The sequence below is a fragment of the Podarcis tiliguerta genome (genome assembly GCF_965153285.1).
Source record: "Podarcis tiliguerta genome assembly, chromosome: 4".
Lineage (NCBI taxonomy): Eukaryota > Metazoa > Chordata > Lepidosauria > Squamata > Lacertidae > Podarcis > Podarcis tiliguerta.
Genome location: NC_139537.1, coordinates 68423233 through 68444249, shown reverse-complemented (window position 1 = coordinate 68444249; position 21017 = coordinate 68423233). Strand labels below are relative to the sequence as shown.

Genomic DNA, 21017 nt, shown 5'->3' with positions numbered 1-21017 from the left:
TCTCTGTATTAATACATAGCTCATCTTCTAGTTACCCTGGGCACTGAAAAGGCAACTGTTTGCACTTTTATCAGAATCTTGAAACTAGCTTTCAGGCTTTTATGTGTTGCCTGAAAACGGTACAAATGGCATTTCTTGATCTCCCTTTTTGCAGGACGACGTTACCAGCTCTGTTTCAGAGCTATGTATTCAGCCAAATCCAGAGGTGCTAAGTGCAGAAGATGAACGAAGGAAATGGGAGGAAGGCCACATTGACTATCTGGGGAAAGATGCTTTTGAAAACATTAAAAAGAAGTTAGATTCCTTTTTATTATAGATCTTGCTCATATGCGCTTACAGGGACCGACTGCTGTTTAAATTTACAACATCTGTGAAATCTCCAGGGCCCTTTCTGTTTTGCAGGGGGGAATGCAAACAAAAATAGCACCATGAAAATGGTTGTGCTTGCTAAATGCACCTGTGTATGCATTGTGACAGTATGCATTGCTTCCAGAGAATGAAACACAATGGGCTTATAAAACTGCCTTACATGAGTCAGAACATTGGGTCAGCTTAGCCAGTACTGATTATTCTGCCTGGCAGCATCTTCTAGGCTTGTATAGTAAAGCTACTTGAGAAATGCTTAACTGAAAATGCCAGGGGACCTTTCGTCTACATTTCTTGTGTGGTTTTTGGTGGGACAATCCACAGTGCCTAGTTGCACAGTCTACCGGTACTGCAGCTATTTATTCTTCATACATTTTTGCAACTCAGTGTGTTTTGTCGGACCAATGTTGTTTTCTTTTGGATTTATTTACTTTTGTTTTGGACCAACTTCTAAAGATAAGAATGATAAAGACTTTGGAATCCATTAGATCTCTCTCTCTCTCTCTCTCTCTCTCTCCCTCCCTCTCACTCTCTCCCCCTTTTCTCTTTCTCTCATGCAGATGGGTGCTGTACACTCTGCTAAAAACAAACCCCTGTTTTTATTACTAATCTATAGTGCCTCATGAAATATTCTCACCTTCATCTGAGAGCATGAAAAATGGCTTTATACTAATGAACCAAATATGGCATCCTAATTGATCCTTCGGTTTGGCAGGTACAAATATTGGAAATAAAAAGTCCAAAGACTTCTAAGGCAGGACTGATGTACACACAGCGGACTCTGTGTTTTAACACCCATCCATAGAGGATTCCTGTGTGTTCAGTAAACTTGTCTTTCTCCCTTTCCTCTGCCCTCAGGGCTGAGGAACCAGTGGCCCTCCAGACATTGTTGGACTCAAAATCCCATCAGCCCTAGCCAGCCCCAGATGATCAGGAATGATGGGCGTTGTAGTATAGCAACTTCTGGAGAGTCACTGGTTCCCCACTCCTGATTTACCTGTGGTGTGCTCTCAAGCAGTACAGTAGATTGCTAAGGCGGTCTCTGTATACTTTCTGTATCCCCACCCAATCCTGCTTGTTGTAAGTTGGGCATACTCTGAAGCATAAATTACCTCAAGATGCTAGGGTGGAACTGGAAGTGCTGGTCACCTCCTAAGGCCTAGCATAGTGCCCATATGTGCTAATTTGTGGGGAGGGGTTTTGCGGCGGAATAGGGCTACATCGAGCCTATAGGAATCTTTAGTATATTCCATGATTTCATGGACCATGGCCATAGTTTTCTGTTTTTAGGAATTACCAGGATGTGTGTGTTTTGGGGAAAGAAGTTTCTTTTCTGTTTTTGGTTCTTGGGTAACTAAAAGTCTGTTTAATTTTTTTTCTGTTGAGAACAATTGAAGTACATCTTTCTTCAGAGCTTACCATAGCTTACAAGGTGAGGAGGTGGATAGTTTATTAGATGGTTGACACGTGGAATCAAACACCTTCTATAATGGTGCTAATATAGGACTTTTGTACTGCTTTATACCGTATTTTTCGCTCTATAAGACGCACCAGACCATACGACGCACCTAGTTTTTGGAGGAGGAAAACAAGAAAAAAATTTCTGAATCTCAGAAGCCAGAACAGCAAGAGGGATCGCTGTGCAGTGAAAGCAGCGATCCCTCTTGCTGTTCTGGCTTCTGGGATAGCTGCGCAGCCTGCATTCGCTCCATAAGACGCACACACATTTCCCCTTTTTAGGAGGGAAAAAATGAGTGTTATAGAGCAAAAAATATGGTCATTGCCTTGGAACTTGATGTACATAGGCACGTAGGCTTTGTACTAAGTCAGACATTTGGTTCATCTAGCTCAGCGTTGTCTAGAACTGACTGGTTCTCCAGGGTTTTAGATGGAGATATGCCCAGCCCTACTTGGAGACACTAGGAATTGAACCTGCAACCTTCTTCATGAAGTGCAGCCCTTATGTTCCCATGTATTTGGACAGCCCCAGGACAGAAGGCACTCAGTCTATTTATATGCACCTATGAATATTGTGTGAAAGTTTCAATATATTGGGGACTGTTAGGGAAAGAGTTTGCTAAACTTTAGGAAGCTGAATGCTGAATAACACTGGGGAACAAAATTTTTGTTGCATTGACACCTGCAGTTGTTCTAACCTAATTTCGACGTGCTGATTTCATATCTGAAGTTGGTTTTGTTCTGTAAGCTCTAGTTATTTTTGCAATTTATGTTTTTCACTTTTCACCATAATCTTTGTTTTTCACAATGCAAGAATTCAGTATTTTATTAAACACATAGCCAAAGTAGTACAATATGAGTATAAATGTGACTTATATAGCATTGAACCTGACATGTATAGCATTGAAGATGACATGTACAGTTGGAGGTATGCAAAGAAAGTATTCCCTTGGGATACAGTCTACTTGAAGAAGCCATGGTCCAATCTGAAAAATACAAATATTTAGGTTACAAAAGTATAAAAAGTAACTTTGCAAAACAATATTTACCATGTGGTTAGGGTAGATCAACGTGTCAGTGTCCACTTATTCCCAGTGTAAATATGACATATCGCCAAAAGTCGGAAATTGAAAGATAACTATAGCATGTACACGAAAATCTATTTCAGATTTGAAATCAGCATTGAAAGAACATATAAAAACAGCTGAAAAACCTCATGCAACAGAAAACGAATTTTATTTTGTTCCCCAGTGTAATTAGACTTTGTATCTAATCCTGCAAATATCTGGTGCAGCCCTGGGGTTTCTCTGCCCATTTGATGCTCCTTGATCCAAATTTTAAGTATAATACAGACAACACAAGCCAAGACAGTGAGAACGGAGGTCTCCCTGTATAATTTTAGCTGCTCCTTCTCAATTAAGGTTTGAGCAAAGCAGGGATGGAGAGACACTGAGGGGCCACTGTTTTTAAGAAAACAAGCCAGTAACAAGGAAAAGTGGCACATATGGGTATAACACGGAAACTAACCAACAACAACAAAAACCTCCCTCTTCCAATCCCCAGCTGCTTTATGAGAGAAAGCCAAGAATGTCTTGGCTCATGTTGTCTGTACTAAGAACAGTGTTTCATTGCAAGAGGATTCTTTTTGCTAGCCCACTTTCTATGAATGAGTATCACTTTCTTCATTGTCACACCAACAGAACGGGAAGGTCCCACAGCATGGCTGCAGCCATGGTTTCCACATATTGTTTCCAGAAGAGAGCTGCTGTGGGACAGGTGTGAGGGAGCTGCGATGCTCCTCCACAGCTCTGCCTATGTGCTTTAGGACTGTGTGGAACAAGGGCTCCGTGTCCGGTGAAAGAGGCACAGCCTCTGATGGGTCTCTTGAGAGATCAAACAGCAGAGGAGGATCATGATGTGTTACACCTTCTCCGGAACATGGGCAAATCCCCTTTCCATAACAGGCTCCTGCGCCTTCGGGGTTGAATATTGGTGTTGTGTAATGAACTTTCCATACTGCACCACCTGGAAGGGAAAGCAAAGCAAAAACACCATGATACAATAACTGTGAAAGTGATGGAACATGACGTTCTCTGGAGATTCGGTTTAAATATAATAATTCAAATAGATTTTGTTGATTTGTTGTATGTACAAGGGGAGTCAAGAAAAGTAAGGGGGTGGGGGAAAAGGTTTGAGTGTGAAAATGAGGGTGTAAAGGGAATTGCAAAAATAAAAGGAGGGAGTAAGAGGCATGGGAATGGGGGTGGAAATGAAACCAGGGACATCAAAGTCTATGCAGAATAGGAGGGCATGTTGGCTTCATAATGTACTGGAGGCGAAAAGGGTGCTTAGTAGTTGCAAGTTCCCATCATCAAATGCATGAACTAAGATGATTTCATCTCATTATGTGGACTCCACAAACATGGATGCCATAATAAAAATCCTTATAAAATTATATTTGGCCTGGATAATTCTCTTTACAAGTTTCTAAATGAGCCACTAATGGGTAATATGATTATTTTAATTAACTATAACTGCAACTTGAGACTACTGCAAAAAAGAAGAAGTATACAACATTCTATAATTTGAGATGCATTAGAATAGTTTTCACAGATTTCTGCACCCTTCCTGTATTTTACTGTGAACATCCCTGTTTCATAGTGGGAAAGGACAAGTCCTAAACTGACTACTTGTCCTCTTCCTAAGTAGAGTTCCTTGATAACCATTGCTGCAGGTGGGAACTGCTTTTGCCAACACAATCAGCAGTTTCTCACCCATATTTGTTACTTTGTAATTCTTTACTTTCTGGTTTTGTAAATAGAGAAATCCTGCTTTTTTTCTTTATTTTTGTAACTTTGTTCATTATCAAATAAACATTTTATATTCTTGATTTCTATATCTGTCTTTCATTATATTAATTAGTTTGGGAATTGTGTGTAGCATCTGTAGATGTTATTGTCAATGTGACTTGTAAGAGCTGGTTCTTTATTGAGAGAAATTTACAAGATACAGTTTTTTAAGGGAAAAGCATTTGAGTGCTCCGGAAATCCTGTTAATGAATGTGTGTGTGTAGTATGAACTAGAGATGTGAAGACAGGAGAAGAACTGGAATATCCCCCACCCATTTTTTTCTTCAATTTTTCCATTCCACCCCCTCTGCCTTCATATCACATTTCAGTATAAAGCAGCCTTTGCTGTTTTAATCACACATTCACTTGCACCAGAGTTGTTGCACCAACTCTGATGTGATACATGCTAATTTTTGTACCTGACACAACACTGATTTTTTTTAAAAAAATCACAAACACATCAAATGTGAAGTGTGCCTGCTTGAACTTTTAGGCATTGGCAAAAAAAATTGACTAAAATTCATGCTCGTTGGAAGAGTGAGGGCTAGACAAATGTTGCAAAAGATATAATACATTGCGGATATGATCAATGAGAGCCAGACAAGAGAAGCAAAGGTGGTGGCCTTTTAAAAATATATTTTGGGTGCCCTAGGCACTTTAACATGACCAAGGGAAAGTAATGAAATGATGTGGGGTTTTTGTCTTTTTTGTAATTTGAACCAAAAGGCTATCTTTCAAAAAACAAAGAAAGAATGCAGTTGTCTCATCTAAGGAACAGCATGGAACTAAGTAACTGAGTATCCTTTGTTGCATTTTACACACTGCTCAAATATCCCCACAGCATCCCCCCTCTCTTGTACTTTTCTTCACCATACCAGGAAAAACAAACCTTGGCTTGCCATCATCAACAAACCATTGATGCCGGTTTGTGCATAATGGCAACCTATCTGCTGGTTGGTTTCCTCCCATCATGCTAGTTCATTGTAAACTATAGCTGATTTTAAACCACAGTTCAATGCAGTGGTGGGGAACTCCTAGTCCATGGGCCTAATTAGAATAATCAGGCCTGGCAGACCCCCTCATTTGGCCCATGCCATACTGTCTTATCGGACGTCCGTCATGGCATCAAACTCAAAAGAAGAGGAAATGTACTCATACGTGAACTCCTGATCCTTTGCAGCTGTGGGCTGAATTCTTTTTTTAATTCATGCCAGGGCTGCAAAGGAAGAATTGGGTGTACACTCTGAAGCAGCCCATGGAGAGCTGTCCACTTCTCATTTAATGCTACATGCAAAGTAGCTTAATGGCCATGGGTTGAATAAACTTGTAATTCATCTCTGGATTATCTCTTTCAACACTTAGATGGATTGCTGTAGGAAAGAAGCCCTATAACAGCTCAGTAGGGGTCTGCATAATCTCACCTTCACACTGGGAAGCTGGTAGCTTTTAGGTGCCTAGCAATTCAGTCAACATAACAGCTAAAAAACGGCATAGATAGGACCAAGCTCCTTTAGCTCCATCGCTCTCAATGAAAATTAATCTGCTTAAATCCAAGTTCTCCGCATTAGCAGTGTGGAATATTGGTCTGTTTATAAGGTTAGAGCTGATGCTTGTAGGTGTAACTGAGTTCATAGTTTGGTGCACTGAAGTCCCATTCCAATGGGGTTTAACTATGATTAAATTATGTACATGATTTTAAAATGTGACCACTTCTTTCTGGATTGAAAGGAACATGCAGAATTCACGACCATGGGCAGAATTATTTCCGCTACAAATGTAAGATTCTGCCTTATGCCAAATCAGATAAATGGTCCATCTAGTTCAGGTTTTGTCTGATAAGCCATGGTTTTGTCTGATCATCTTCAAGTCTACTTGGTTCTTTAAGCAAACCATTACTTAGCATTACACATGAACTAGGCCAGTAAGAAGGGGGTTCTATAAAAGTAATCGGAGTCTACAATTTATTTCTTTAAATAAGTGCATCTTCATTATCACTTCATTATTATTATTTTTGGAGATCTATCGGGATCACGCGATCGACAAGGATCGACCAGGAATGCCCGCGATCGACCAGTAGATCACGATCAACCGGTTGGACATCACTGTTCTAGTGTGTTGAAAAGTGGCTCAGAATTTGGTGGAAAAGGACTGGTTTCAGAAGGATGATGTGAGGTCAAAAAGCAAGGGAGGATTGTGGTGAATTACTCGCTCTCCAGAACACGGACACAGTCTTCTTCCATAACAAGCACCCCCCCCCCCCGGGTGAAATTTTGGAGTCACATAATAGGCCTTCCAGAGAGCACCACCTTAGAGAAAATAAACTAAAGATATTCAGTTTCTAGTTGATGAATATGTGGTCCTCCAAACACTTTTTGGAATTCTCACTGGAATGGATGTCAAATTTGTTCACAATAGTTAAACCACTTGGTTCTTCCAACAGAAGATTTTCCAGGACAAGGTATTTGGAGCTGCTTCAGAAGCCTTTACCCTCATACAGCTCTGTCAAAAATGATGAATTGCTAGTTGCCATGGAAGAACGCTTCTCCACAGGATAGATATGGAATTCTGTTTTTCCGCTCCACAAAACTGTTAGCTCTAAAAATAGCCCTGGTGAGCAGCTATCAGGAAGAGGGAGCCATTTTTGGGAGGTGTTCAACTGTAGCATCAGGATACCTTATAAGGGGCTGAGCCTACCTCATAGAAAAATCTCATCTCCAATATTAAAGATAGATATTTTTAAAAAATGTGTTTATACTGATTAATTGTATCGAGTTTAAGAATGGAAGATAAGAAAGCCCGCTGATTCCAGGAGAGGGTCTTTAAAACAGTGGCCTGCAAGCTTCTCTCAGGTGGTCTGTAGTGTGTCTGAGGATGTATGGTTGCATTAAGGACTCAAACTGATTTTTAACTGTTGCTTTCCTTTTTATTTCTTATCTTGTATGCATTTTATTGTATTACAATTTGATTTCTGTGGCATGCAAACTGCAATGCAATAAATTACAATAGGTAAGAAATACAAATATAATTTTTAAAAAATCACACAGCACCTAATGGTCTGATTAGAATATTTTTTTAAAAAAATCAGTGACTTGAAAAAAAGAAGAGTAAAGATTAAGGGTGGTATTCAACTAAGCATTCAACTACATTTTTGCATTTGTGTAAAAGAATTTCCACCCTTTCTGAAAACACTGTGTTTTTGCATATGGGGGTTATAATACCTGCAGCAGAATCACTTTCAAAATCTGGCATCAAAAGCACTTCGCAATTCTGTGGCTGTGAAGATAGCTACTTTTCAGAAAAATAAGCATTGGAAAAGGAAAGAATAAAATGCATGTTTGTTCAAAGAAAGCTTGGATATCTTTGCCCTCTAGTGGAATATCTTATAATACACATATTCAGCATCTAGTTACCGTATATTCCAACAAACTGGTGAAAAGAAGGACGCTGAATGATGCACACTTCCAGATTAATGCAAGAAGAAGAAGAAGAAGCCTATTTCTTTATTTGTTTCACTATTGGCAACTCACAGGTAGAATCCATTCCAGCTTTTGAGATTTCACCAAGCATTTCCAAAATGTTTTCCATCTCAACCTAGCAGTCATAATAGACAGAAATGGATACTCGATCCAGAAATGGATAATAGGTTACCCAGTACCAAATCCTCCTGTTTCTAATAGTGAAATCCATACAGCACAACCTATAGCTTTGAGTGCAGTTGTGTGGACACACCATATATTTAGAGCACATTTAAACTGTATGGCTTGCCCCCAAAGAATCTTGGGAACTGTAGTTTACCCTTCACAGAGCAAAAATCTCCAGCACCTTAATAAACTACAGTTCCCATGATGCACTTTAAATGTATGGTGTGCACACAGTCTGAGAAGCAAGCAAGTTGGTGTCAAGATGCCACACTGAATCATGAGCTACGCATTTTATTTCAGTGACCCAATACCTGATATAAGGAGAATATTTTCTACTCACTCTCTTTCTGGTACCAGCGCACTGCATGCAAGTACGACCCACAGTAGTGAAACATGAATTCATGCTCTGAGTGCTGCACTGCTCCCTGTAGCAAAGCTATCTGGTTCCTTCCATCAATCACCCTAAGAAAAGTAATAATACATTTAGTAAAGTAGTACTGTACAGCATAGGCCGATGACTGATTCTTTAGCTCATACCATCTCCTGGTATGCCCAGTGGAGGACTTTAAGGTCCATAAATAACAACACTTTGGAGGTCCTGAGTCTCAAGGAGGTTAGATTGGTCTCAACTAGAGCCAGGGCCTTTTCAGCACTGGCCCTGACTTGGTGGAACGCTCTGTCACAAGAGACCAGGGCCCTGCGGGATTTGACATCTTTCCACAGGGCCTGCAAGGTGGAGCTGTTCCACCTGGCCTTTGGCTTGGACTCAGTCTGACCCTTTGTATGGGATTTGGTATATAAATTTTCCCTTCGCTTTTTTGCTGGCCCATGTAGGACCAGCATGGATAGCTGGCTCAGGTGAATATCTGATGTTTCCTTCCTTTATGTCCTTGATTTATGGGCTACTATTAGAATGAGGCTGCATTTTCAGATGTATTTTCAGCCGAATTTTAAGTAACTGTTTTTTCTTTTTTTCTATTATGTTTTATTGTAATTTATATTTGGTGTTAGCCACCCTGAGCCTGGCATTCTACTACTACATACAGTTCAGGGCAAAATGTGCCAGGATAGAAGGAAGGGGGCAAAGAAAGAGGATACAGGATTTACAGGATCTTCTCCTGTAAGAGTCCTTATTCTGTCTTAGGAGTTGCGCTAGTCAATTTTTCCATTTAATTGAATGAACAGTTTTCAGTCAGGCAAATGCATAAGGTAATACTCATCAACAGATGAGCCAACTTCCACTCACATAAGACACTTTCCCTTTGTATTGCCCCCTTCTTCTACCAACTGCAGCTTTCTATCCATCCTCCAGAATCCAATCTGGATGGTTGGTGGACCCACTGGAGTAGAGCTGGTGAGCTTCTGAGGTAGTCAGGCAAGCAGAAGTCCATTGTGCAATTGATCAGGCATAACGATGTCAACCATATGTCCCAAATTCCTACCTATTGGGCAGCTTCCAACAAATTTAAACACAATACGACATCAAACATTAAAAACATCTCTGAGCAGGGCTGCCTTCAGATGTCTTCTAAAAGTCAGATAGTTGTTTATTTCCTTGACGAGAGGGAGTTCCACAGGGTGGGCGCCACTACCAAGAAAGCCCCCTGCCTTCTATTTAAATATGTGGTCTTGTAATAAAAAGAAAGATTTACATTTGATTTTGTATTCTACAAAGTCTGGGATAGCTCAGTTGGTAGAGCATAAGATTCTTAATCTCAAGGTCATGGGTTTGAGCCCATTTGAAATGGAGAAAAGGGGAGGGGAATCCTAAAATATTAAATGCTGTTGGGAAAATAAAAAAAGCACATGATGTGGAATAATATTCCAGCATTGCAGGGGGTTGGACTAGATGATCCTTTCAACTCCACAATTCTATGATTCAACAGGCTTTTGCCCTTCTATGGAGAAATCCATTTGAATTTAACAGGCCAGCATATTTTTTAAATGCAATCTTTACAGAATACCTGTAGATGAAATCACTTAAGATGTTTCTGGATTAAAACATGTCAGAAAGCCAAGCAAATGGATGATGCTATGGATTATATACACATTTTTGCAAATTTTGATGGCTAAAATCCAAATCGTCTTGAGCTACTTTCAGACCGGTATTCTGTACCTGTCTTGTGGGATGGATGCCCCAGCCAAGTGAGCCACGGTGGGGAAAATATCCAGAAGACTTATTGGTTCATCAATAACACTGCCAGCAGGGACTATCCCTGGCCACCGAACTATTCCAGGCACACGGATTCCTCCTTCCCAGCCTCCCATACCTTTTCCACCTGCCAAAGAAGAAGTAATAGAAGAGAAAGATAATTACAATTCATGAGCTGAATGTCATAGTTCAGTGTGGAGATCGTCAGAGTGGAGATCAGCTGTTAAATGCATTTTAAAAAACCTAGAGCCCAGCATGAATAATGAAGGAACACACATATTGATAAAGAGGATGCGCAGGCTCTTGACATAAATAAGTTCGTATATATAACTGCCCAAGCTTTAAGACTGATATCCAAGGCACCGTTTTGTGATCTACCTATAAAAGCAGTAAGCTTGGTGAATATCAGGGATCTCCCATATCTATGATGGTCAAGATGAATTTATAAGTCCCCCACTCTTTGGCCATTTAAGAAATCTTAAAGACTTGGGGGATGGGGATCCAGGTGGTTTTATGGATGTTCTATTTAAGAACAGTTTTAAGCCACTGATGCTATTATTTTTTAACCACTATTTTAAATTTTGTTATGTCATAATAATTTGTTGCAACCCACTTTGGGAGCCATGGGACACGGGTGGCGCTGTGGGTTAAAGCACTGAGCCTCTTGGGCTTGCCGATCAAAAGATCGGCGGTTCGAATCCCCACGACGGGGTGAGCTCCCATTGCTCGGTCCCTGCTCCTGCCAACCTAGCAATTTGAAAGCACGTCCAAGTGCAAGTAGATAAATAGGTACCGCTCCAGCGGGAAGGTAAACGGCATTTCTGTGTGCTGCTCTGGTTCGCCTGAAGTGGCTTAGTCATGCTGGTCACATGACCCAGAAGCTGTATGCCGGCTCCCTCGGCCAGTAAAGCGAGATGATCGCCACAACCCCAGAGTCGGTCACGACTGGACCTAATGGTCAGGGGTCCCTTTACCTTACTTTGGGAGCCAGTCAACATGCCTTTGTAGTAGCATTATATGTTTGTAATTCAGAAGCCCAGTTTGCCCTCTCAAAGCTTTGTTCTGTACGCATGGAAGTTTCCAGACACACAGGCACATTGAAGTACAGTAATCTATACAAGGGCATGGAGAATTGAATGAAAGCTGCCTTACCTTTGTATATACCGTTCCAGCCACCTAGCTGGGTAATACCCTCTCTAGCCTCCAAACAGCCGCCGTGGTCAGAAGTAAAGTAAGTAAAAGTGTTGTTCCTCAAGCCCTCTTTGTCAACAGCAGCAAGAATTTCCCCTGCAGAGTTGGATGAACCACAAGAGTTAATTTTAAGCCAAATACTTGCGTCCAGGATACCTCAAGGATTGCAGAATCCTTTCTATCCCTGCCCGATCACAGATGTCTTTTGGGATTCAAGGCTCATATCCCTCAGAAGATATGAACTTAATATTGTGGGCCCAGTTTTATGGTGCCCCCTTCCATCTGAGGTCAGGCAGGCCTCCTCCCTGTTGCACTTCCAGCATCTAATGAAGATTTAAAAATAATAATAATTCCAGATAGTATTTTAACTGGTGATTTGATTTCATAGTTTTAACTGGTTTTTATTTTTTGCATTGTATCTTTGTAAACTGCTTTTAGATACTATTGTAGTTAAGCAGCATATAAGTTGTTTCAATAAAATATAAATAAATAAGCTTGTAAAATCAATATAGAGAGGATTATCTGTCATTTCCAGATGTTGAAATGACATTGCCACAGTTTCAGGAAGTGTTTCAAGGAACTGATGACAGGGAAGGGGAGTTATCAGATTTATGAATCTCTGTTCTCCAGTGCTAAGCTGAACGCTACAGTCAGTTGAAAGACAACAAGGAAGTTACAAATTCAGGAAAAAGAAGAAGAAAAGGTCCAAGGAAGGCTACTACTTTGGTCCTTAGAAAAATATCAATAACCACAAGTGCTACTCACCCACCATCCAGTCCATTTCCTCTACATTGTCTCCATATAAACCATGCCTGCTTTTCCCATGAAACATCTTTGTGGTGAAACAGGGTGTGTGGACGTGTAACAAAGAAACAAAGAGGAGGAACGGTCCTTGTTTGTTTCTGGGGGAAAAAATGTTTAAAAATGTTGTTTTAAAACAACAGCAAAAGCATCCATTAGCTATGTGGAATTCATAGCTGAGCAAAGATCTGAACAGATACAGAGACAGAGAGCTTTCCATACACACTAATGAGATTGAAATGTTACAAAAGGAGTAGGTTTTAGCCCATTCAGCCAGTCATTATTATCACCACCATTACCATGCTTCATGGTCGTTGTTATGATAAGCAGTGCCTGCCAGACTGAAATGCTGTGAGCTGCTGAGTTTCCTATTGACTGCCACCCTAAAACTCTGAGCAACTGCATTTGGCAAAGCTTATGAGTTGCATACTTAAAGCATGGGAATTGCTGATCCTAAATTTGTTGTGTTGGCTGTACCACATGCTTACATTTACACACATAGTCAGGCACTTCAGCACATGTGAACATCAATGAAGCTGTAACAGCCTTTTCAGATACCCAATAGGTAAGAACTTTGTAATCGATCTCGATTTTCTAGGAGTGTTGCAGCTCCACTGCTTTTCCCCTTGTGGATTATATTGTTTTCTTTCTTTAGACTAGGAGTATGTATGTAATAAGATATTGGTTTAAATGCACCCTTGATGCTATATTTGTGCTGCACCATATTAGTCAACCTACAACTTATAATTATTTATCTTTGCAATTTTATCATACATGGATGCTTCTCTTAAGTGTCCAGAGAAATTTCTGATGTGGTGGGAAGAAACTGTTTAAAGACATTTTCTGTAACAAAGCGCTCAGTCTGGCTCCTGCCAAACTTCCCACCTTCAATAAGCATCTTTTAGGGTCATGTATGAAGTACACACAAGCTCCTACATGTATAATAATGGGAGCTATCATCCAACAACATCTTGAGGGCACATTGACAATCCTTCCACAATACCAGGTTGTTTATTTTATTTACATTGAAGGTCAAAATAGATGATGATGATATTCAACTACTTTATACATAGTTGTTGTGAAAGAGTCACAACAAGAATAATGTACACTCAACACTCTGAACACACAATAGGACTTTATGGGTATTATTACCCTTATGCTTGCTGCCAGTGGTTCAGCCCAGATTAGTGAAGAACTTTGGGTAGAATTCAAATCACACTCTTTAAATTGTTCTGTCTGCGCAAGCATTTGGATTTGGATTTGGATTTGATATCCCGCTTTATCACTACCCGAAGGAGTCTCAAAGCGGCTAACATTCTCCTTTCCCTTCCTCCCCCACAACAAACACTCTGTGAGGTGAGTGGGGCTGAGAGACTTCAAAGAAGTGTGACTGGCCCAAGGTCACCCAGCAGCTGCATGTGGAGGAGCGGAGACGCGAACCCGGTTTCCCAGATTACGAGACTACCGCTCTTAACCACTACACCACATCTTGCCAGATGGAACAATCCCCCCTCTCCTCCCCATGCACTGTTCTGAGTTCTCCAGACTCCTGAGCCAATTTGGGGGGGCATCTAAGAGAAGGGGGGGGGGGAAATCCTGTTGCACAAGCATAGAGAAATCCTTGCAGAGGATTTTGGTTGATGAAGTTTCTTAGGGGAATCCAACCCAGCATGTTTACAAGTTGCACACTTCTCTCTTATACACTTAATTTAATGAATGTCTGAGCCCAATCAAAGCACAAAGGAAAAGTCACATTTCACACACATAGTTTCCTTTACCACATGCACACAGTTGAACATGTGGACACCTTGGCTGAGATGTACCAATACTTCAGCAAGGTAGCCAGATCCTAAATCAGAGCTTTGCAAACTGTGTGTCAGGATACATTAGTACAGGGGTCAGCAAACTTTTTCAGCAGGGGGCCAGTCCACTGTCCCTCAGACCTTGTGGGGGGCTGGACTATATTTTGAAGGGGGGGAAATGAACGAATTCCTATGTCCCACAAATAACCCGGAGATGCATTATAAATAAAAGCACTCATGTAAAAACACGCTGATCCCCGACCATCCATAGGCCAGATTTAGAAGGTGATTGGGCTGGATCCGGCCCCTGGACCTTAGTTTGCCTACCCATGTGTTAGTGTGTCGGCTGCAGTGTGCAGGTGTGTCATGTGAACACTCCTCACTCTCCTCCCGGGGCTGGAAAGGGGTTAGTTTAACCTCCCGTTTGCTAGTAAAACTAAATTACTGTGTCGCGAAATGATGCAAAACTGAATTACTGTGTCGCAAAATGAAGCATAAAAAGTTTGGAAAGCTCTGTCCTAAAAGTTTGTATCAATGCAACATCATCTGAAAAACATGCCACTGAGCAATGCAGTGATTTGACACACTAGTAAAGGTAGTCTTAGCTCCATCCTAAGCACGGACGACAATGGTTTCAAAATCAGTCCACTCCTCTCAAAATCTGAAAAGCAGTTAAATAATTTTAATGGGTTACCGTTTAATAAATGAGGTTGACTCTTTCAATATCCTGGAGGCAGCATTTTCCAGCTTTATTGGCTGCTGAGTAATGATGTGATTTCTCAGCATGATGCAGTTCCAGTATCTTACAAATCCATAATTGGCAAACCAGGAGATGAAAAATAGGATACCACATGAAGCAGTGAAGGCAATTATTTTCCATTTCACATAGAACAAACCAGTAGTTCTTCCCAGCACAAGAGTGAACACCAAAAGAGCTGCCATCTGGGTGTAAAACCAATACGTAGCTTGCAGCTGGACGTTCATCTCAGGATCCTTATTAGCCTGGCATTCATTCACAAGTGTAAAAGGGATGCCATAGAAGTAATCAAAGCCATGGTTTAAAGGGTGGTGGCAGTGGTCATTGTGGGATTCACAGTTCATGCCTTGGTGCCATTTTCCTGAAAAGATAAACAATGATAGCTAAAGAAACCATGAATCCTGTAAATTACCAATAAGCAACTTCATACACTTAATATTTATACTGGAAAAATATAGGCAAACCCTGTCCTCCGTTCAAAATAGCTTGCCCCCTTGATTCTGCCTGCTCACCCTCTAATTTATTTTATTATTTTTTAAAAAAGTTTTTATTTATACTTTTCAAGTTTATACATTTCATTAATTTTACAATCAATTTGACATTTCAAAATTTAACTTCCTTCCCCCTCTTTCTGCGGTTCCTTAAATTTATTTTTCAATATCTTCTGCATATCCAAATTCATTTAACTTCCCCATTTAATTATCTACTGTAAATATATACTCTTATAAAAATTCAGGTTATTACAACAATCCTGCTAATGTTTTTATCTGTTTACAATTTATCTTTAATATTCAATAAAATGTTTCCATTCTTTTATAAACAGTTTGTAATCTTGATTTCTTATTCTTCCAGTAAGTTTCGCCATTGCTGCATATTCCGTAAGTTTTTGTATCCATTCTTCCTTTAGTGGGACTTCTGCTTCTTTCCACTTTTGGGCATTCTTGCTGCTCTAGTAGCATACAGTGGTACCTCGGGTTACATACGCTTCAGGTTACATACGCTTCAGGTTACAGACTCCAATAACCCAGAGATAGTACCTCGGGTTAAGAACTTTGCTTCAGGATGAGAACAGAAATCGCGTGGCGGCAGCGCGGCAACAGTGGGAGGCCCCATTAGCTAAAGTGGTGCTTCAGGTTAAGAACAGTTTCAGGTTAATAACGGACCTCCGGAACGAATTAAGTACGTGACCAGAGGTACCACTGTACATAAATAAATTTCTATACGATTTAGGTAGTTCTGTCCCAATAATTTCTTTTGCTTACCCTCTAATTTAACTTCGTCAGCTGGAGACCCCAAGAAGGCAGTGACAACCATGAAATTTTTGATCAAACTGAAGCTCAGATGTGTCAGTGAAAAATGGAAGGAATATGTCAATATGATACTGTACCTACAAGGCCCGTGGTGTAGCCCTGTTGCTGTAATAACTTAGCAAATGTTGTTTCATTCGTGGGGAGTCCTCCAGAAGCACCAATACGCGCGAAGACACGGGGCCCATGTCTGGACACCATACCTAACATGTAAAAGGAATTGGGGGTGAGAGCCTTAGTATGAGTGGCAGCTGCTATCACATTGACTTGGCTGGGTTGCAGTTAATAAACCCTTCAGGTCAGGCAGGGTTCCCTCCCAGCCCAACCAGGAAATGATGGGGATTGAACCTGGAAACTTCTACATGCAACACCGTTGTGCTACCACTGGGTACAGACTTGTGCCTGTGTGAAAAGACTTCTGGAGTCTTGTGCTGCATGACAGCTGGCCAGGAGGTGTGACTGACAGGAATCTTGTCATGCTAGGTCCAGCTATGCAAAAAATGCACGCACAACTACAGAGCCCTGAAAGAGGTCTATGTATGTGTGTGCATATGCTCCCCGCTCCCCCCGATCTGCATCAGGGCTGGTTATCGCTTGGGGTAATCCTCTGTGCACCCAAACACCAGCCAACCATTTAAAGAGAGTGCCAAACCTGATCTGATGGGGTATCTGCCAGTCAGAAAAGCTGCTCTGCTTGGGGTACAAAGCGAAGCTGCAGCAATCTGCTGAGTAAGCTTCACTCCTTCCCTTGCTAGCTGGTCAATATTAGGAGTCCTAATATGTAGAACAAAGAGATACTTTAGTTTGGGAATACTGTATGGTCCCCTGTCATTTGCAGAAAACTTTTCATGAAGCCTTTCTTGGGTCGCAGCTCCATCTTGAGGGCTGCAGAGGCAACAAAGGGTTTATTTAGAAATTGTATCAAACACTTACTAAAAAAATTCTCTAGGCTGTAGAGATGAAACCGTAGAAGCAATATGGTTAAATTGCATGACCCAAATCATCAGGCTCTAGTAATGCAGTGACACTGTACAAAAGTGTGATTTACACTGTGGTGGTTAATTGAACACGGAGCCTTTGGGGTGAATAGGAGCTGCCCCCCAAAGCAAAAGGTGAGCCTGGGGAGGAACAGGACGAGTGGTGCAACTTTGTGGGTGGGGCTGAGTGCATGATCTCAAGTCACAAAATGACACTTACTTGAGTGTGTCGTTACCAAAGCATCCCAAATCACCATAGCCAAGGTCATCCGCCATTATCAACAAAACGTTGGGTCTTGACACGGCCGCATCACACATTTGGGGAAATAGGGAGGAAACTAGCAAAATAGCTAGACTGCATCTACATAAACAACCACCAAAACATCAGGATCAGAATTTTCTAAGGTTGGATTATCTGCGATTGTGGTGGGGAAGAGAGATAATTTTTAGTGGAAGGGTTGTAGGAGCTCAATAACAGAGCAAATGGTTTCTGTGCTAATGGTTCCAGGTTTGGGTCACATCCACATCATACATGCAAAGTACATGGCTTCTCCCAAAGAATTCTGGGAAGGCAGTTCCTGGCATCTCCAGCTGGTGCTAAGAAAGACTCCTGTCTGAAACCCTTAAGAACCACTGACTGTAAAAGAAAACACACAAGAAGCGAAGAATGCTTCACCATCTTTTCACTGAAAGTCCTGCCTTTCGATATGAATGGGTATAAACTTTATATTGCTTGATATGAGTTTGGATAGGAATGTTTATGCCCTTGCAAAGTAGAGAAAATAGATACTGTGGGACATGTCTTACTGTGTTGTTCCTTCCGCCATGAAATCCACCACCATTTTTTTAATCCACTTTTGCAAAGTATACCAGGAAGAGCTGAAGTGTTTTATATCAATTATGTTTTGCCTGACCAGTTTCCCGAGATCACTGCCAAGGTAGCTAGTTTTTGTGCGGCAGCAATAGCTTGTCGGCACAAGATCTTGTCTTAATTTTAGAATTATTAACATCTTACCCTGTTTTTTTTATTTATAAAAAAACATTTTAATATAATTATTTTATATTTCCCCTTGCTTTTTAATTTCTTACATTGTTTTAAACTTCACATGTAATAGTATACTTAATTTATTTTATTGTGGTTTGCTGTCTTCTTATCTTCTGTACTGGTCATTGACTGAAATAAAAAAAGTGTTGATATGAGAGAGAGAGAGAGAGAGAGAGAGGGAGAGAAAGAGAGAATCTTGCTTCAGGGTTTCTTGAACGTGACCTGAATGTCCCTGACCTGAAGGAACATGTTTTGAGTTCCTCCAGCTTATGGCATGATGGGGTGTGTGATGATGTAAAGTTTGTTTTAGAGTTAAAGTCATGCCCTTTACACCTGATACTAAGGAATAGGTTTGTAGTCTTTATCATGAGGTAAGGCACCTGCAGACCCTGTAGTAGGTGATCATATTTAAAATTCCCCCATGTTTTTAGTTATAGCTACTAACTTTCCTTATAGTTATTTCCATACCCCTGCCCACTACCCAAACAGTAGGAATAAGGGATAGACATGACCCCCCATATTCAAACCCCATTATGGTGCTGAGGGGTCCGTTTTGCTCAGGTATACAAGGCATACCATTCCCCACTTACCACCCCAATGTGATTGTTCCCCCACCTCAACCAATAAATAAATGCATTACAACTTCACTAAGAAATACACTTTATAGTACATTGTGTATGCACATGTTTGTCCCCATTTTAGCTACCCCCAATTTCTGTGATGTGTCAATTTCCCACCACCATAAATTTCTTCTACGAATCAAATGACAAACATCTATAGAATAAATCTGGCATGTACAGCACAATGAACTTTAACAACAACAACAACAAAAGTTACAACCACGAACTCCAAAACCAGTGCTCTGGGGAGTAACACTGACACATTTAAAAAGTGCTCAACACAAGTAGCATTTTCGCTGTGTTATTTACTGCTTTGCATGTTTAAAGAGAGGCATTTTTAGAGCTGTTGCAGCGTTATTTATGTATTCAAGTGCATACAATCCCAATCCCCCTCAGACGCAACAAAACTTACTTGAATAGGGTGTGGCGTTTGCCCTCCTAGGTGGGTCATAAGGAAAGGGTTAAATGAATGTGAAGTGACTGGTGAGTGGGAACCCCAGGGGAGGAGTTAGAGTTAGAGTTAGAGTTATTTGGAAGTCAGTTGGGAGTTGGAGAAGGAAGAGGGAGGATAAGTCTGTGGGTTGGTTTTGATGTGAGAGAGTGAGAGAAACTGATAGGAGTCAGATAGACAGTTGGGATAATCAGTTAGCAGTTATTAGGAAGCTATAGGCCAGTATAGAAACTAAGAATAAGAAACTGACAAGAAAAATTATCCATAACCATAAACTTGTTCATGCTTATAAAATAAACTTGATTATTTGTTTTAATGTTAACAACTGTCTGAACTCAGTGCGTACCCAAGAGAAACAGGTTGGTGGCAGCGGGGAAATGATCATAGTGGTGGCACAGGGATCAATAGACTGTCAAATATCCGGGGACCCTGTGTGATCGCCACATAGGGCTTCAATGGGACACAGTACTGAAGAAATCTTAGAAGTTAACCACTTGCTACATTCCCTTAGTGTTTCAAAAATATAGCTCAGCCTTGGTCAGAAAAATTCCCTGCATACTGGAGTTACTTCCACATTCACCACCAATCAACCGGACATCAGGGAACAGAGAGATTATTTTAATTCTGTCTGGGTTTGCCTGCACAGAGTGCAGGGTCACAATGGGAAATATGTTGTCTAGCCATTGCTACAAATACCAGAAAGCACTGGAAAAACTAATCGGCAAGGATCAGCATTAGTTGCTATTTAAAATATAGAAAGAGAATGATTCCTTTTTCAAAAAGTAATGCTTTCCACTTACCTGGAGAGCCTAATCTTCAATTTGTGATCCATCCCCAGTCCTCTAGGCGTTTGGAGGTGATATAGCGAGAACGACTGTCAGGCTTTGTCTTCTTTTTTGACAGCTCGCAAGGCTGTTTCCCCAACCATCTGCTTACTTAACAGCTTGCCAAGTAAATCGGTGGATTGTGAAACAAGATGGCTATTACAAATTGACACGAACCCTTGAGCAGCTACAGTCAAAGTCCACTCTTGGAAAGCAATCACTGTTATGCTTTTGAACTGCTCTAGTGGCCTTCATAGCAGCTTCTGTTGCACCCAATCACTCAGAGAAAAACCTTCACCATGTCAACAGGAAGTTTTGTTCCTGAAGCAAGTAGGATTTTGTTGTATTTTGTTTCCTCTCGTTTTTGCTCACGATCCCAAATTTCCAGACAGCTGAGAAATATATATATATATTTCTCAATTCACATTACATTCTAAGCAGTGCTCTTTTTTTTTTTTAAGGGAAAAAAGGTGCAAGTACACACCATGAAGTTGTTATAGTAAGTGCCAATTTTTTTGGGGGGGGGGGAGTGCCGGTACTACATATCCTTGAGTGCCCCCAGGGGGAAAAGCACTGATTCTAAGAAAGGTGCAATCACTAAAGGAAAAATAGGGATGCCTATGGCAACCTACAAAAAAATTATTTATTTTTTGGTGTCATGGGCTTTTGTGGGCCAGTATAACCACAGAGCCTAGGGCTTGCTGATCAGGTCGGCGATTTGAATCCCAGCAACGGGGTGAGCTCCCATTGCTCAGTCCCTGTTCCTGCCCATCTAG

At 40.9% G+C, this 21017-nt stretch overlaps 2 protein-coding genes across 4 annotated transcripts in view; one reads left to right on the top strand and one right to left on the bottom strand.

Annotated features, from left to right (window-relative positions):
• Positions 1 to 4720, top strand: part of GYG2 (glycogenin 2) — an 18443-nt gene extending 13723 nt beyond the window's left edge. For both annotated transcript variants that reach the window (XM_083437981.1, XM_083437982.1), the window contains exon 10: positions 155 to 4720. In XM_083437981.1, coding sequence (XP_083294107.1) covers positions 155 to 316 — 162 coding nt within the window. In that variant the 3' untranslated portion in view covers positions 317 to 4720. The remainder of the gene's footprint in view (positions 1 to 154) is intronic.
• On the bottom strand, positions 1800 to 21017 carry LOC310676213 (arylsulfatase D-like). 2 transcript variants are annotated; one of them, XM_083437861.1, is made up of 10 exons: positions 20218 to 20594; positions 17522 to 17662; positions 16977 to 17098; positions 16405 to 16527; positions 14955 to 15378; positions 12423 to 12559; positions 11619 to 11753; positions 10431 to 10593; positions 8655 to 8776; positions 1800 to 3849 (listed from the first exon to the last, which is right to left on the bottom strand). In XM_083437861.1, the coding sequence occupies exons 1-10, from the start codon at positions 20247 to 20249 to the stop codon at positions 3485 to 3487; spliced, it is 1764 nt and encodes a 587-aa protein (XP_083293987.1). In that variant the 5' UTR covers positions 20250 to 20594; the 3' UTR covers positions 1800 to 3484. The 2 variants fall into 2 exon arrangements, with proteins under 2 accessions (XP_083293987.1, XP_083293988.1); XM_083437862.1 differs by lacking the exon at positions 17522 to 17662 and having other exon boundaries at positions 20218 to 21017.

Coding starts and splice junctions, on each gene's coding strand:
- LOC310676213 (XM_083437861.1), bottom strand. CDS start 20,249: ATGGATCACAAATTGAAGATTAGGCTCTCCAG. Junction 10,594..11,618: donor CTGGAACGGTATATACAAAG/GTAAGGCAGCTT, acceptor CTTCTTTGGCAG/GTGGAAAAGGTATGGGAGGC. Junction 8,777..10,430: donor GCATCCATCCCACAAGACAG/GTACAGAATACC, acceptor TACTTTTCTTAG/GGTGATTGATGGAAGGAACC.